General features: G+C 40.7%; 1 protein-coding gene across 2 annotated transcripts in view; it reads right to left on the minus strand.

Annotated features, from left to right (window-relative positions):
* FGD5 (FYVE, RhoGEF and PH domain containing 5) overlaps positions 1-13281 on the minus strand; it is a 78267-nt gene that overhangs the window by 15590 nt on the left and 49396 nt on the right. For both annotated transcript variants that reach the window (XR_009275281.1, XM_058813150.1), the window contains exons 11-15: positions 13210-13281; positions 11648-11716; positions 6126-6209; positions 4520-4599; positions 903-1002 (exon numbers count right to left, since the gene is read on the minus strand). Coding sequence is in view for 1 of the 2 variants with exons in the window: in XM_058813150.1 (XP_058669133.1) it covers positions 903-1002; positions 4520-4599; positions 6126-6209; positions 11648-11716; positions 13210-13281 (405 nt within the window). In the remaining variant the exon portion in view is untranslated. The remainder of the gene's footprint in view (positions 1-902; positions 1003-4519; positions 4600-6125; positions 6210-11647; positions 11717-13209) is intronic.

Here is a 13281-nt window from a genome sequence, read left to right on the forward strand (position 1 = left end):
CAACCTCCTCAGGCAACCCTGGGTGCCAATGCTCAGTCGCCCTCAGGGTGAAAAAGTGTTTGCTGCTGTTTAAAGAAATTTCCTGTGTTTCAGTTTGTGGCCACTGCCTCTAGTCCTGTTACTGGACACCACTGAGAACAGCCCAGCTTCTTATTCTTTGTGCCCTCCAGGTATTCATACAGTAGATGATCCCTGAGCCTTCTCTTCTCCTGGCTGAACAGTCCCAGCTTTCTCAGCCTTTTCTCCTATCTGAGGTGCTCCAGTCCCTTATCAGCTTTGCTGCCCTTTCTTGACTCTTCCCAAGGTTTCCACGTGTCATACTGAGGAGCCCAGCATTGGACACAGCACTCCAGATGTGACCTCACCAGCACTCTTCTGTATTTAGTAAAACTGGGGCTCTATGTAATCTAAAATAGCTTTTTAAATTTTTATCAGATGCAGGTTTTGCCTCTTTAACTAGGAGTAGAATAACTGAAAATAATGAGATAATAATATGCATAATTGCACTGGTATAATTTCAATATTGCTGGTGGGGTTTGCACTGATAGTGACTTTATTGTGTATATGATATTAGTGTAATTAATGGGTAGTTTTTTTTTTTAATCTGTGAAGTTTGTAGCTATTTTTAATAGAACCAAATAACTACTTGTTTGTTGTTACGACAAAACAATCTTCCTCCAGAAGAAAGAAGCAAAGGCCATAGAGTATGGAGTGTGATTAATATTTCAGAGGTGGCCCATGAGCTGTGATGAGTTTCACTGTTCAAGCTTGGTATGCTTATTTAAATGAAAATAGAATGTATGGCTACTAGGAACTCCATATTGTTCAACCCTCCTCCTTTCATGTCTCTGTCTTTCTCTCCCTTCCCTTTTCAAGTATTGAAAGATTTGGCCTCCTTTTACCTCCACGCTACTGTGGAAAGTCGAAGTCTTGTGAGCTTTGCAGTCATCTGGGATGTGTTTGGTGATGCAGCTGTACCAGTCATCCCTTTCTGAGCAAGAGCTGGGGAATGAAATACAGCAGAGCAGTCAATGCCATGTACAGCAGGGACTGAAACAAACTGATCAGAGGAGAAAAGTTTCACTTCATGAATGTTTGCTTTTCCCCACAACGGCACTGAACTTGTAATTTTCTGACCAGGAACAAAATTGACTGTTGGACATATTCAGAGTGACGATTAGTGTAGCTCCATGCTTAGGACTGTGACTGAGAAGGAACCAAATACCCAGAAATTCTTTCAAAGTAGTCTCTGGCTTTGCTATAAGCTGCTCAATCCTGGATCACACAGGACAATATGAAGTGGCTCTTTTTGTCCTGTCTTTTTGTCCTTGTCTGGCCTATCTTTTAGGGACTCTAGTGCATAGAGTGTTGGCATACAGGGGCTGCTCAAAACAAGCATGTTTATGCCCATCTCTATAGTGGGCTGCTTAGGTGAATTGAATATAGGGAAATGCAGAAGTGTATTGCCCACAGTAGAGGTATGAATGATTAATTTTCCTTTAGCTTCTTCACAGACAGCCTCCTGTCTCCTGGAACAGAAGAAGCCAGGATAGCAATTATTGAAGGAAGCTGGGTGTTCCCTGGAGTTGCAGTTACCCGTGGAGGCCAGTAATTCTCCACACTGGCCCCTAGATGCCCCCTGTGGACAAGGCAAACCAGCGAGCACTTCGCATTTGCCTGCTAGTCCAGCTATCCGCAAAAACCAGCAGGGTGGGTTCCTGTTATTTTACAGATGCATTTGCTGTGTTACAGCTGTGAGGTATCCTGTTTTAGCTGTTTTTTCTGCTGTGATTTCAAACTGTGCACTTCCTGTTCATCTGAAACTCTGCACAGCTCTAGCGGTTTCTAGCCTGACACTGGAGAGAATGCAACTCAGTGTGGTCTCCCCTTTCCAGATCATACCAGCCACTCACATTAAAGCTACCCACTAGCCTTTGTTGTAAAAACTAGCAGTGGTATCATTGCCAGCTGCTGTTCAGCTGTGATTTCCTCACACTGTCCTCATGAAGACCACCAAACATGACATCTGAGAACAACTTGTGTTTATGGTCTTAAAAAAAAAAAAAAAAAAAAAAAAAAGAGCACAAAAAGAGAGGAAAGGAAATATCAGATTTCCAGATTTTCTTGATGATCTTTGACTTGGTATCCCTCTGCACTATAAGCACAAGCCTTTGTCTGACAAACATCAGCCTGTGCAAAATTCAACAAGCCTGGAGCAGAAACTCTGAGCTAGTGTATGTACTACAAATGGGGTAGCTTCTTCTGGAAGCGAAGGAGCTAAGTTACAGGAGATCACCTCTGTCAAGAGTAAGACTACTAGTCACAGAATCCCAGAATGGTTTGGGTTGGAAGAGACCTTAAAGATCATCTCATGCCATGGGCCTGCCATGGGTGGGGACACCCTTCCCTAGACCAGGTTGCTCAGAGCTCTATTTAGCCTAGTCACTCCTTATTACTACCAAAGTTACCACCTGTCAAATTACACTTTCTAAGAAATCTGAAGATGTCTGTACCTTCCAGACAAATCATGTTCACTGGCTAGAAAACACTAAAATAAGTCCTGATTTTCCTGATTTAAACATTTGTCTTGCTAATTCTTTAATGGAATTTCTCTTCACTTGAGAATTAATATATGATTAAAAAATCCAAAAGAAACACAAAGGAAATCATGGCCTATACAGTGGTGGAAATTAAAGCCACTTTAGGAAAGACAGGTAAGAAGGACAACATAGCAAAAGTCTGTATCTAATTGGCCCCTTAAGCCTCTTTTCCACTCAATTAAAAATATCTAGGAAGTAATTAGCAATTTTTAGTGACTAAATGTGGGAATAACACCCATATGCTGATAAGTAAAATCAATTATGTCAATTTGCATAGTCTTAATTAGATATTTGACTGGTTGCATGAAAGCTCAGCAGAGTTTTTGCTGAACCTCTGACACTCAGAAGCTCAGCCCTTAATCCACCGTTGCCGCATTTGGTCCTTGTAGGATTTTTGGGATGCATCTTCTGTGCTGAGCTATCGGTTATCCATGTCAGCTCATATATTCATCATTAAGCAAGCAGAAAGAAGGGGTCAAGTTGCCATTGCATTTCACTAGACAGCAGGGGACATCCACAGAACAAAGAAATTGGACCAGGATGGGATTTTGTCAGAGCGCTATCACTATCACTTTAAATTAACCTTGTAGGAGGTAATATTGACTGTGTTATCCTAATATTTTCTCTGGTATTTTATATAAGCACCACAGAGTTATACCTGTGTCCAAGATTAATATTTTTGAAATGTAAATAAACATATAAGAGCATATGAGCCTTCTCCATAAAGATGCTGTGCTCAAATCTGTTAGTAGCTCCCTGCTAAACCAATAACATGGCTCTTCAGGTGAATGAGCCATTTTCAGGAGGAAATGCTAAGACTTTACAGTACTATCTGCTCATACAGCCATGCTGACTTCTGAGTTTTGGTCATCCCTGGTCTACAGCCTTTAGTCCTTGGCATTCATATTGTATTTACTCAGTTCACTCACCTTGTCTCGTACAAATATAAAGGCTTTGAGGTTTTCACTTTGGTTGTTAACCACTGGCCTATAGTGCAGCTTGCAGCCCCTCAGTGTGAGCAGTAAAATATAGTCTAGAGATACTTGAAGCCTTCTGCACTTTTCTTCACGTCTTTGGTGCTTCTTTTGGTGAGTGTAACAGGCCAAGGATGTTGTGCAATGGAGTTAGGAGAGTGTGCTGGCTACTGGCTCACTGGTATCTCATTAACTCTGCCAGCCAGTTCAAAAAGGAGGAGGAATAATTGTTCTTGGGTGACTTTTGGCAGATTGGTCACAGAATGAGCAGCACAAGGAGACGGAAGGGGCTCTATCCCAGCCTCTGTCCTTCTGTTATCAGAAGGATAATCTTAGTCTCAGGTGCTGGTTCTATCTACAAACAAACACAGCTCACAGTTGCCTCACATACTTTATTAATCCTAATTAAGCATGGACTTGATATGAGTATGAAAGGCAAAGAAGCAACCTAATAATGCAAGCAGTGCATCCCAATCTGCTCAATAGGGATGACAACTTCATTTGGTCTGGGAAAAGGGGACATGCAACAGAATTTCCCCTCTGCAACACAGAAGGACTGTACACATCTTGCTTTTATAATTGGCAGGTAATTCATTATTATATTTTGAGGATTGTGAAGAGTGTGGAGGTCTATGGAAATCTCAGATATGATTGTAAAAGGAAATGGACCAAAAGGCTTTAACTGGTAGCTGAGCACTCCCCACAGACGATAAGTGCTCCGGGAAGGATGAGAGCTCCAAATGCTGATTCTGAGTAAGAAAGTGCTATCGCTGTCTTTTTCTGGCACTGTGTAATTTAGGAAGTTGGCTGTGTTTCTAGGCATTCTGTTGCATGCTGTAGTTGCAGACTGATGGTGGGAAAGTCAGTACTTAAAAGCACTGAAGACCTTGTTATTTGGAAGAATTAATTTTAATACACTCTGCCATGGACATTTGGGAACAGTACCTTGCTGACAGGGTCAGGCAATGCTCATCATATTCAATCTTCAGGATGTTTTGGGCTTTCTCTATCACTGGGCGACTGACCTAGAAACAAATGCCATGAACATGAATGTGGACATGAGTTAAACTGTCTACAATCAATACACCACACAAGTTTCAATGCATATGACCTCTTATATCCCTACCATCTGTTTCATATTTCAATGCAAAAAGATGGGCATTAGGGTTTTTTGTATTGCTGTTGTAATGAGGTATGATCTCTATTTCAACATGATGGTGTGCTGAAGGGAAAAAAACTCCCATAATCCAGCCTATAAGGATGGAGTATCTATGAGGGTTCAGTTTTAATATGACAAACTTAGAAGATGTTTAGTCTGCCAAGTGTCAGAGCATTTTGGTCTATGCTTGTAATGAATAGAAATCACTTTTTTTCTGATGTGTGGGCATTATACAGTGAAGCACTTCAGCGAATGCCTGCCTGCAGCAAGGCTCTGTAACAGCAAAAAAAACAAAAACAAAAACAAGCCAATTTAAAAGCTACAGCTCAGCTAAAATTTTTTCCCTATCATGGAGTATATTAGTAGCCTGCTAATAGCAACAGCCAGTGAGGAGAAACATAGGTTCATAGTTTCATACATTTTTATTAACAAGCACCATTATGTTACTCACTCAGTATTTCAAATGTATCTCAGTAAGAACTTGCTCCACAACTCCTTTTCACTAAACAGTAGAATATTTTGGCAATTCCTAGGAATTTCTGGGATCCTTAAGTTAGTTTTAAACTCTCAGGTCCCTGGGGTGATCAACCCCTGCCACTTTTTCACAACACCTTAAACTTCCTATGTCATTCCACTGAAATTAATGATTAGTAATTCTCATCTTGTGTGTTTTCTAGATCATCAGACTCTTGACTTGTCAATTCAAATCCTCTTTCACATAAAAACAACCTGGAATATTAGTTATAGAACATTTATGAAGGTCCAATAGATCTCTTTGGCCCACTATTTCCTGTTGCATAGGTTCTGGTGCCAATGAATACTTAGGGAAAGAGTGTGAGGACAGCTTAATTGTGTTGACAATTTATAAATTTATTGAAGAAGAAGCTGGTTTCATATCACTACATGAAATTGTTCCCAATACACATTTTCCCCATAAAACTGCCTAATTGCTTTTTGAACAACTAATGCTTTTGATGAAAACAGTTAAAAGGCACATGAAAACCATCCATGTGTCAATTTTGAGTAGCAAGAGTTTAAAACCAGGCAGACTAAGCTCCAGTGAATATATTGAAAGGAAAAAGAATGCATTGGCTGGAGACAAAATGAGATAATAAATCTTTTCTGTTTCATGTTTGGAGGGTAACTGATTTTGTCTTCTATTATTTATGCAGTCCGAATAAGGCTGTCATATTAAGTCACAGACTTAGAGATAAAATTTTTGTTTGTTTTCTACTGTTTTTCCTTCTGTCTCCTGTAAGACACAAGGGAATGCTGTGATAACAGGTCTCTCCCCTCTTTCCCATTGCTTCATATGAAACATAAACCAGCAAAGCACCAGCAAAGCACCCTATAAAACTTTAATTCAACCTTTTAATAGAGATGAAGTATTACCTTCATGCCTGATACAGCCCAAGTGTTTTTCAGTCGGTATTTGCCATCCTTCTGGGGATATGTATACAGCAGAACATCATTCATCTATATGAAAAGAAAGACAGAATCAATAATTTGCAATATGGCTTGCAGGCTTGCCTGCTTGCCCATTCTTCTGGGGGGTATACCGGAACAAGCTGTAATTTGATGAACTGCTGGAACTGTTACCTAACCCTAACCCTTTCCTAATATCCAGCCTAGCCCTCTCCTGACAGCTTCATGCTGTTCCCTTGGATCCTGTCAGAGAGCAGAGACTAGTGCTGCTCCTCTACCGCCCCTCCTGAGGGAGCTGCAGACCATGATCAGGTCTGACCTCAGTCTTCTCTTCTCCGGGCTGAACAATTCAAGTGGCCTCAGCCACTCCTTGTATGGCTTCTCCTTCAGATCCTTACCCATCTGTGTGTTCCTCCTTTGGATGCTCTCTAACAGTTTTAGCTCCTTATGCTGTGGTGCCCAAAACTGCTCACAGTGCTCCAGGTGAGGCTGCCCCATTGCAGAGCAGAGCAGGACAATCCCCTCCCTTGCCCAGCTGGTGATGCTGACCCTGATGCGCCCTGGACATGGCTGGCCCTCTTGGCTGCCAGGGCACTGCTGACTCATATTCCAGTTTTGCTGACCAGGACCCACAGGTCCTTCTTCACAGTGCTGCTCTCCAGCACCTCATTGCCTAGTCTACACTAAAGGTTTTCCCCTCCCCAACACTAGTCCTTGTTAAACTTCATATGGTTGGCGATTGCTCATCTTTCTAATTCGTCCAGGTTTCTCTGCAAGGCCCCTCTGTCCCCGAGGAAGTTGACTGCTCCTCCCAGTTTAGCATGATTGGCAAACTTACTTCTTGTCCCTTAGAGTCCTGCACCCTGTTGTTCACGAAGACATTAAAGAGCACTGGCTCTAAAATGGTCCCTGCAGTACCTGGCCACTAAACCCAAGGAAGTGAACTCCTGAGAGAGATTTTCAGGATCCTGACATAGTCTGTTATGAGGCTTCCTGAATAGCAAACTCAATTTTTAAAATGTATTTTAAAAGTTATATATCTCTTTAAAAACCTGCTTATTTTTTTATTACTCTTGATAAAGGATGACATTATGGTGTACATCATTAGCATGACGACCTTACTTAATATCCCAAGATTTTACTAAATGTTACTTTGCTCTTAACTGCCCATTTTTTTTCCCTGTCCTTTTTTTCTCCCCTATTTAGCAGTAGGCTGTGATTTGGAGGTCTCACTAGCTACAATTTGACACGGTGAAATCATGACAAATATTTCAAAGCTTGTGAAGCAAAGCACACATATTCATGAAGAAAGAAAGGGTTTGCACTCACTGCTGTTTCCTTTGCAAAGACCTTAGTGATGGCCATATGAATGGTATGGACAGAATTAGTATTAATACCAGTGGTTTCATGCAGTCTCCTGCTTCAACTGTTCACTGTTCCCTCAAGCAGTGAAGACTAGCTGATGATAAAAGCTGATCTTGCAGCCTCTCAGAAATTTGTGCTAGAGGAGATGGACTGCTAGAACCCTGTGGGAAGATTCCCAGACTGCTCAGAGTTTGATATTGGACCACATACCCTTTTTCTGCACAGAGAAAGAAGGATATGTCTCATCCTTTGTTCCCTTTTTTCCAGTCACTGCTTTCCTTTCCTCCCACCTTCTTTTTGTAATTCTCTCTGTTGCGACAGTACCTAAAAACGTTACAGTCAATGCAAGTTTTCTAACCTACAGTGTTCAAGTTGATTGATCCAAACAAATTTAAGCCCTGCTAAACTGCTGGCATCCATACGTAATATACTCTCTTTCTAAAATCTTCTACTGTGTGTTTGGTTTTTCTGAATGTTTTAAAGGCTATCTAATTATGAACCCTGCCTTCTTCTATTCAAGTCGGAGTTAGACATGCCCTCAGTGTCAGTGGATCAGTCTGAATGTGTGCTGGAGCTGTGTTTTTCAAGCTGTGACTCCAAAAACCTCCTATACTTCAACCCTGCCAGATACAGCATTAAACAGTCTCCCATTTGATAGCAGCTTCCTGCAATCCATTTTCAAAACAAGTGGTCTTTGTAGAGAAATTCTTAGAAGGGTGAGATAAGAGACAGGCTCTGAGTTGCAAAGTCTTGTGGTGAGGGGCAGTTAGGGGACCTGCCAGTTTCAGCAGTCCATACTGTGCTGCACAGAGGCCACAACATCCTTGTAAACAGAGACTGGACTCAGGAAACAGACACACAGCAAAACTCACAAAACATCCTGCCAGGAAACACTAGATTCAACAATACCATCAGCCTGCACAAAACAGCCAGCTCAAGTAACATTTTGATACACACAACATACACCTGCAGAAACATTTGAAAATTATCTTTACACTGTCATGCATATATGTGCTGTGCAGAGACATACAGTGCTCCTTAGGGGTAGATAAATATTCAGAGCACACCACTAAAGCACACTTTGAAAGCACAGGCCAAGTAGAAGCCTAGCACACACCAAGTTTTACAGCCTATTCTAGCTACAACTTCAGTTTGATGGGCTCATCTCCTGGGATGTGTAGGGATTAAGTTCTCAGGGTTATCCTTCGGTGTGTACTCTTGCTCTGAAATTCTCTCCAGTTCCTGATCTTGATTTAGCTTTAGTCAGAGCAACTTTGCTACTAAGAACTTCAGAAAATGCTATTCATGTAAAAATCTCCTTGGGATAGTGAAGGTAAATACACTTATTCCATCAAAGCCAATTGATGGAATACATGTTATCTTCTGGTGATCTTTTTGAGTCACTGCTGACATGTGAAGCATTAAAAAGAAGTTCTGAAAGGTATTTTTGTTAACAGACAAACCTGAGTTTTGCAAGTGGCTTCAAAGGATTACAATATGGTCATTAGAAGATAAAGGCCTTTAATAAATGTCAGTTTTAGGAGAAAATGTTTAGGAAATTATTCTAGTCTTGGGGTTTTGTCATGGATTTTTCTTCCACAGAAATCACTGAACCTGAAGGTAGATATTTGCCAATAAGTTTCAGGTAGTTTCAATGATCCAGTCACCCTCTCCCTGCCCCTACTGAAGATACAATACAGAAAGCCTGAAGTAATTGCAACTTCAGCGTGTTAGATCAGGAAATAAGCCAGGTTTATGTCTCTTGGTTCTTGAAAGTGACCATTATGACTAGCTTCGCCCCATTCTTTGCATGACAGCACATTTGGTCACAATTTGCCTTGCTGACTGAAAGGAAGCAAAAAACCCACTGTTTCTGGATAGTGAGAGCGTCTATTAACAAGACATTGGCTACTGTAATGTCTCCAGCTGTCAAGAGACACTTTTCTCTCTGCAGTTAACATCTGAACTTTCCCCAGGAAATAGTTTCTAAACTAGAGAGTGCCAGAAAGTAATTTCTGTGCTTGTTCTGTTCCAGTAATTTTGGCCTCTTGTGACTTATGACCTTCAAGCTGATACAACCATTTAGGATAACTTGAAATTTATATAAGTTTATCCCATGTGTAAATTACTTTCCTCTCAGTGTTTATTATCAACTTGATTTTTGATCTTCCTTTAAAATTCTCTGTATCAGTTACAACAGCTAAGTTTGTAGCACTTCCGTTTTTGCTATAGTAATGGGTTATGATGACAGCAGCAAACACATTGGAAGATTAAAGGGTAGTGATGTCTTGGAATTTTGCTCCAGCTTTAGCCACAATTCCAAAGTAATTTTGAAGACTAGCAAAGGCAAGCTCTTCAGAAGAGAGATCAGTAGGAATGTAATTTTCATCTGTTATTAAGTGGTTATCAGTGGACTTCAGAGTTACTGCTGCTGAGAACATTGTTTCTTAACGCCAGCTCCTGGAGTTTCTGGCATAGCCTTTTTCCTGTGACTGCAACAAAGTCGTGATTCTACATGGGCTTTAGGTAACCATAGGTGTAGGCCGGGCTTTGACTACAAAGGCTAGGAGGAGGGCCAGGCTTGCCGCTAGGCCTGATCAAGAAGAGTTTAGCGTAGTGAAAGTTTGAGTATTGGGAAGTATGTATTTGACACTTATTGCACTTGTTACAGTCCATTGATGCTGACTCTGTAAAAGAGAACTGCAGCTATCTCACATTTGAAGATTTGTGTGACATCCATAATTTTCAGTACATGAAAGTCTGAATTTTCAGAGAAACCACTGAAACTATCAAAATAGTGCAGCACCAGCACTTCATCCCATCCCATCTGATCTTTGATTATGATGGCAATATGTGATTGAGGCAGGAAAGAAGCTTGTGCATACACTCATGCACAAATAGGAGTTACAAGTAAGAGGGAGAAATATAAAGGATTAATGCAAAATATATGGCTTCTGTAATAAGCCATCTCTCTGCCTTACAATGATCCCATGGTGAAAAGCTGTCAGCATTTAAAGGCAACAGCAAATATATATGCCAGGCAAATAATTAATTTATTTTAAAATCAATTCTGCAAGCAATATTGTAATGTTAATAGCAGCAGTAATTCTCAATTCTTTATGGCTTTTTTCTGGGAGGGAGCTCTGAAGAATTTTTCAAACATTAACAGGTAAGCAGGTAACAAAGTTCTAAGACACAGGTAAGTATCATAATCCCCTCAATATTGAAAAGTGCGTAGAAATATGTGTGGTTACAAAACATGCTGCCTGAAAAGTTGAGAACAGAGCTCAGGAGCCTGGAGTCTCAGATATTCTCTAACTGCTCAAAGGAGTGTGTGATGCAAAATAGAAAGCATAAGTGATCATAGCATATCTCCAACAAAACAGTGGGGTTTCATCAGTTTTGATTTGATTATGATGGCAATATGTGATTGAGGAGGGAAAGAAGCTTCTGCATACACTCATGCACAAATAGGGATTACAAGTACTTGCAGGCTGGTTGTGGACGCTTGTAAAGGGTATTCCAGTCAAGAGATGAAAGGTCCATTTTTCTTAATTATCCTAGAAGAATGTTGCAAAGTGTCACTGAAAACTCGTTCTAATCCATACTAGGCTGGAGGTGTGTGTTTAGAGGAATGACACTGAGGCAATGCACACAATTATCAGGACAGCAGGAGCTAAAAGCAAGTTCTTCAGTTTCAAAGATCCTTCCCAAGTGTGACCAAAGGAAATTTTCAGCTACTTCAGCAGTAGGGTATTCTCTCTTGTTCCTGATTAAGTCTTCAAAGGTTTTAGGACTTTCAAGTGTGTAGCTTAATTCCTGAAGGTTTTCAGGAGTTCTCATCTTCCTCATCCCCTTGAGAACTTGCACTTCTTGGCAGAATTACATCCCGGTGAAGGCTGTATGTAACTGTTGCACAACCGGAGGGTTGCAGAGCACATATTTCTGTATGCGGGGCCAATGGGATGTGTGAAAGGACTCCAGCCCTGTTGGCAACAGGAACTAACTCGCTACATCACTGTTGATGGTTAAATGACTTGCAGCTTAAAATCTCCCAGGCTTCAGGGTTGCATAAATGCATTGAAATATATGAGAGAAACAGTAAAATTTTAAAAGAATCTTACCAAGAACAAATGTCGAGGATGCCTGTTTTTGCCAGAGACTTTCATCAGCGTTCCCTCTTTAACAAAGATCTGAAGGAGAAAACAGCAGATTGTAAACCTGAGATTTCATTCTGAATCTTTCTGAGAAAAAAAGAGTATTTGTCCTCGGGAAGGAGCTATGCCAACACCATTCATCAGCACAAGAAGACATAGAGAGCCTCAACGCTTGTTTCTAGCCTTACTCTCTATGATCTGGCTTAGTCTTTGCCTGGGTTGCTCTGCTACCCTTCATGGCTTGCATTTGCATCAGTACAAAATGGGTTGGAATCCCACTTGTCCTCAGCCCACTCTTTCTGCACTGTGGACTGTGCTCAGAGGTGATTGTCACAGGTTGAAAATTAACATGTAATGGGCTTTCAAAAAGAATTCTTGTCTTTAAAAGTCCTCTGAAATAGGCAGACCTGAGAAAACCTGAAACCTTGGGTTTTAGTATGCTACACCATCTTAACTATACCTCCATATATAATTTGTATAATTTTGCAAGCACAATACTTTTTCAGTCCATCTCATTACTTAGTATGTAGGTAGGACTGTGTATGTAAAAGCAGCTAAACCAGCACACTAGAACTTCATTGCAGCAATGTTTGAAAAAGTCTGCCATAACTAACTGAACTACATCAGTGGATTAACACTCATGTGCCCTTTTCAGATGGAGAACAGAATCTAGTGTACTTCTCCACTCTAGAATAGTTTATAATCAAAAAGACAAATCCTGTAAAATCTGTATGCTGGGCTTTGCAGAATTTGTTAAAGCATTACCTGGTAAGGGCAAGTGAGAATACGGATGTTAGAGAGAAAAATATTTGCAATATTTGGCTGATGAGTATTCTTATGCTATGAGTATGCATGCTTTGAAAATTGCTTCATGAATTTTGTTAAAGATATTGGTGGACTGAAGGGAAATTCAGAGTTGCAGACCTCAGGAAAGAAATCTTTTGAAGCATAGAAGCAGGTTGGAGCTGAGGGAACTGGACAGGTTTGAAAGTCAGAAAAAATTTGCATTTGATGTGGATAACAAGACAGCTGTACGCTCTCTCATGTTTCTGTTGATGTGTTGCTTAAAAACACCATCTTATATTAAAAGTACCATGGGGCAATGGTGAAAATATAAAATTGAAAAAAAATTAATTGCCCTAATTTAAGGTTCTTAGCCAGCTATATAAAGAGGCTTTTCAGGCTGAAAGTAATTCCTGCTAGAGTTGCAGCCTTTTGATAGGAGTATATAAGGAGGAAAGCAGTAGCTCCATCAAAATGCACTACACTTGGGGTGTCTGAGGACTGCTGAAGTGAAAAGCCAAAAGGCTGCTCTGTGTAAAAGCAGAGACAATGCATATCTTTCTCAGCATGGCCTTCTTTTTGTGCACTGCCAGAGTGATGTTTTTTACACAAACCAGTGCTCCAACTTGTATCACAATAGCTCAGTAAACAACATCTGTAGTCATCTCAAACATGGCCATCCACACGGAGATATTGCTGGCCAGAAAGAATACCCTTATTGGCGTAGGTTTGCCAGCAGCACTCACCCTTCCTGGCTGGAGGAGGCCACTCTGCCCTCTCACACTGTGTTCAATGTGTACTAGCTTCTGCAAGTTTTC

Source organism: Ammospiza caudacuta, chromosome 12 (assembly GCF_027887145.1).
Source record: "Ammospiza caudacuta isolate bAmmCau1 chromosome 12, bAmmCau1.pri, whole genome shotgun sequence".
Lineage (NCBI taxonomy): Eukaryota > Metazoa > Chordata > Aves > Passeriformes > Passerellidae > Ammospiza > Ammospiza caudacuta.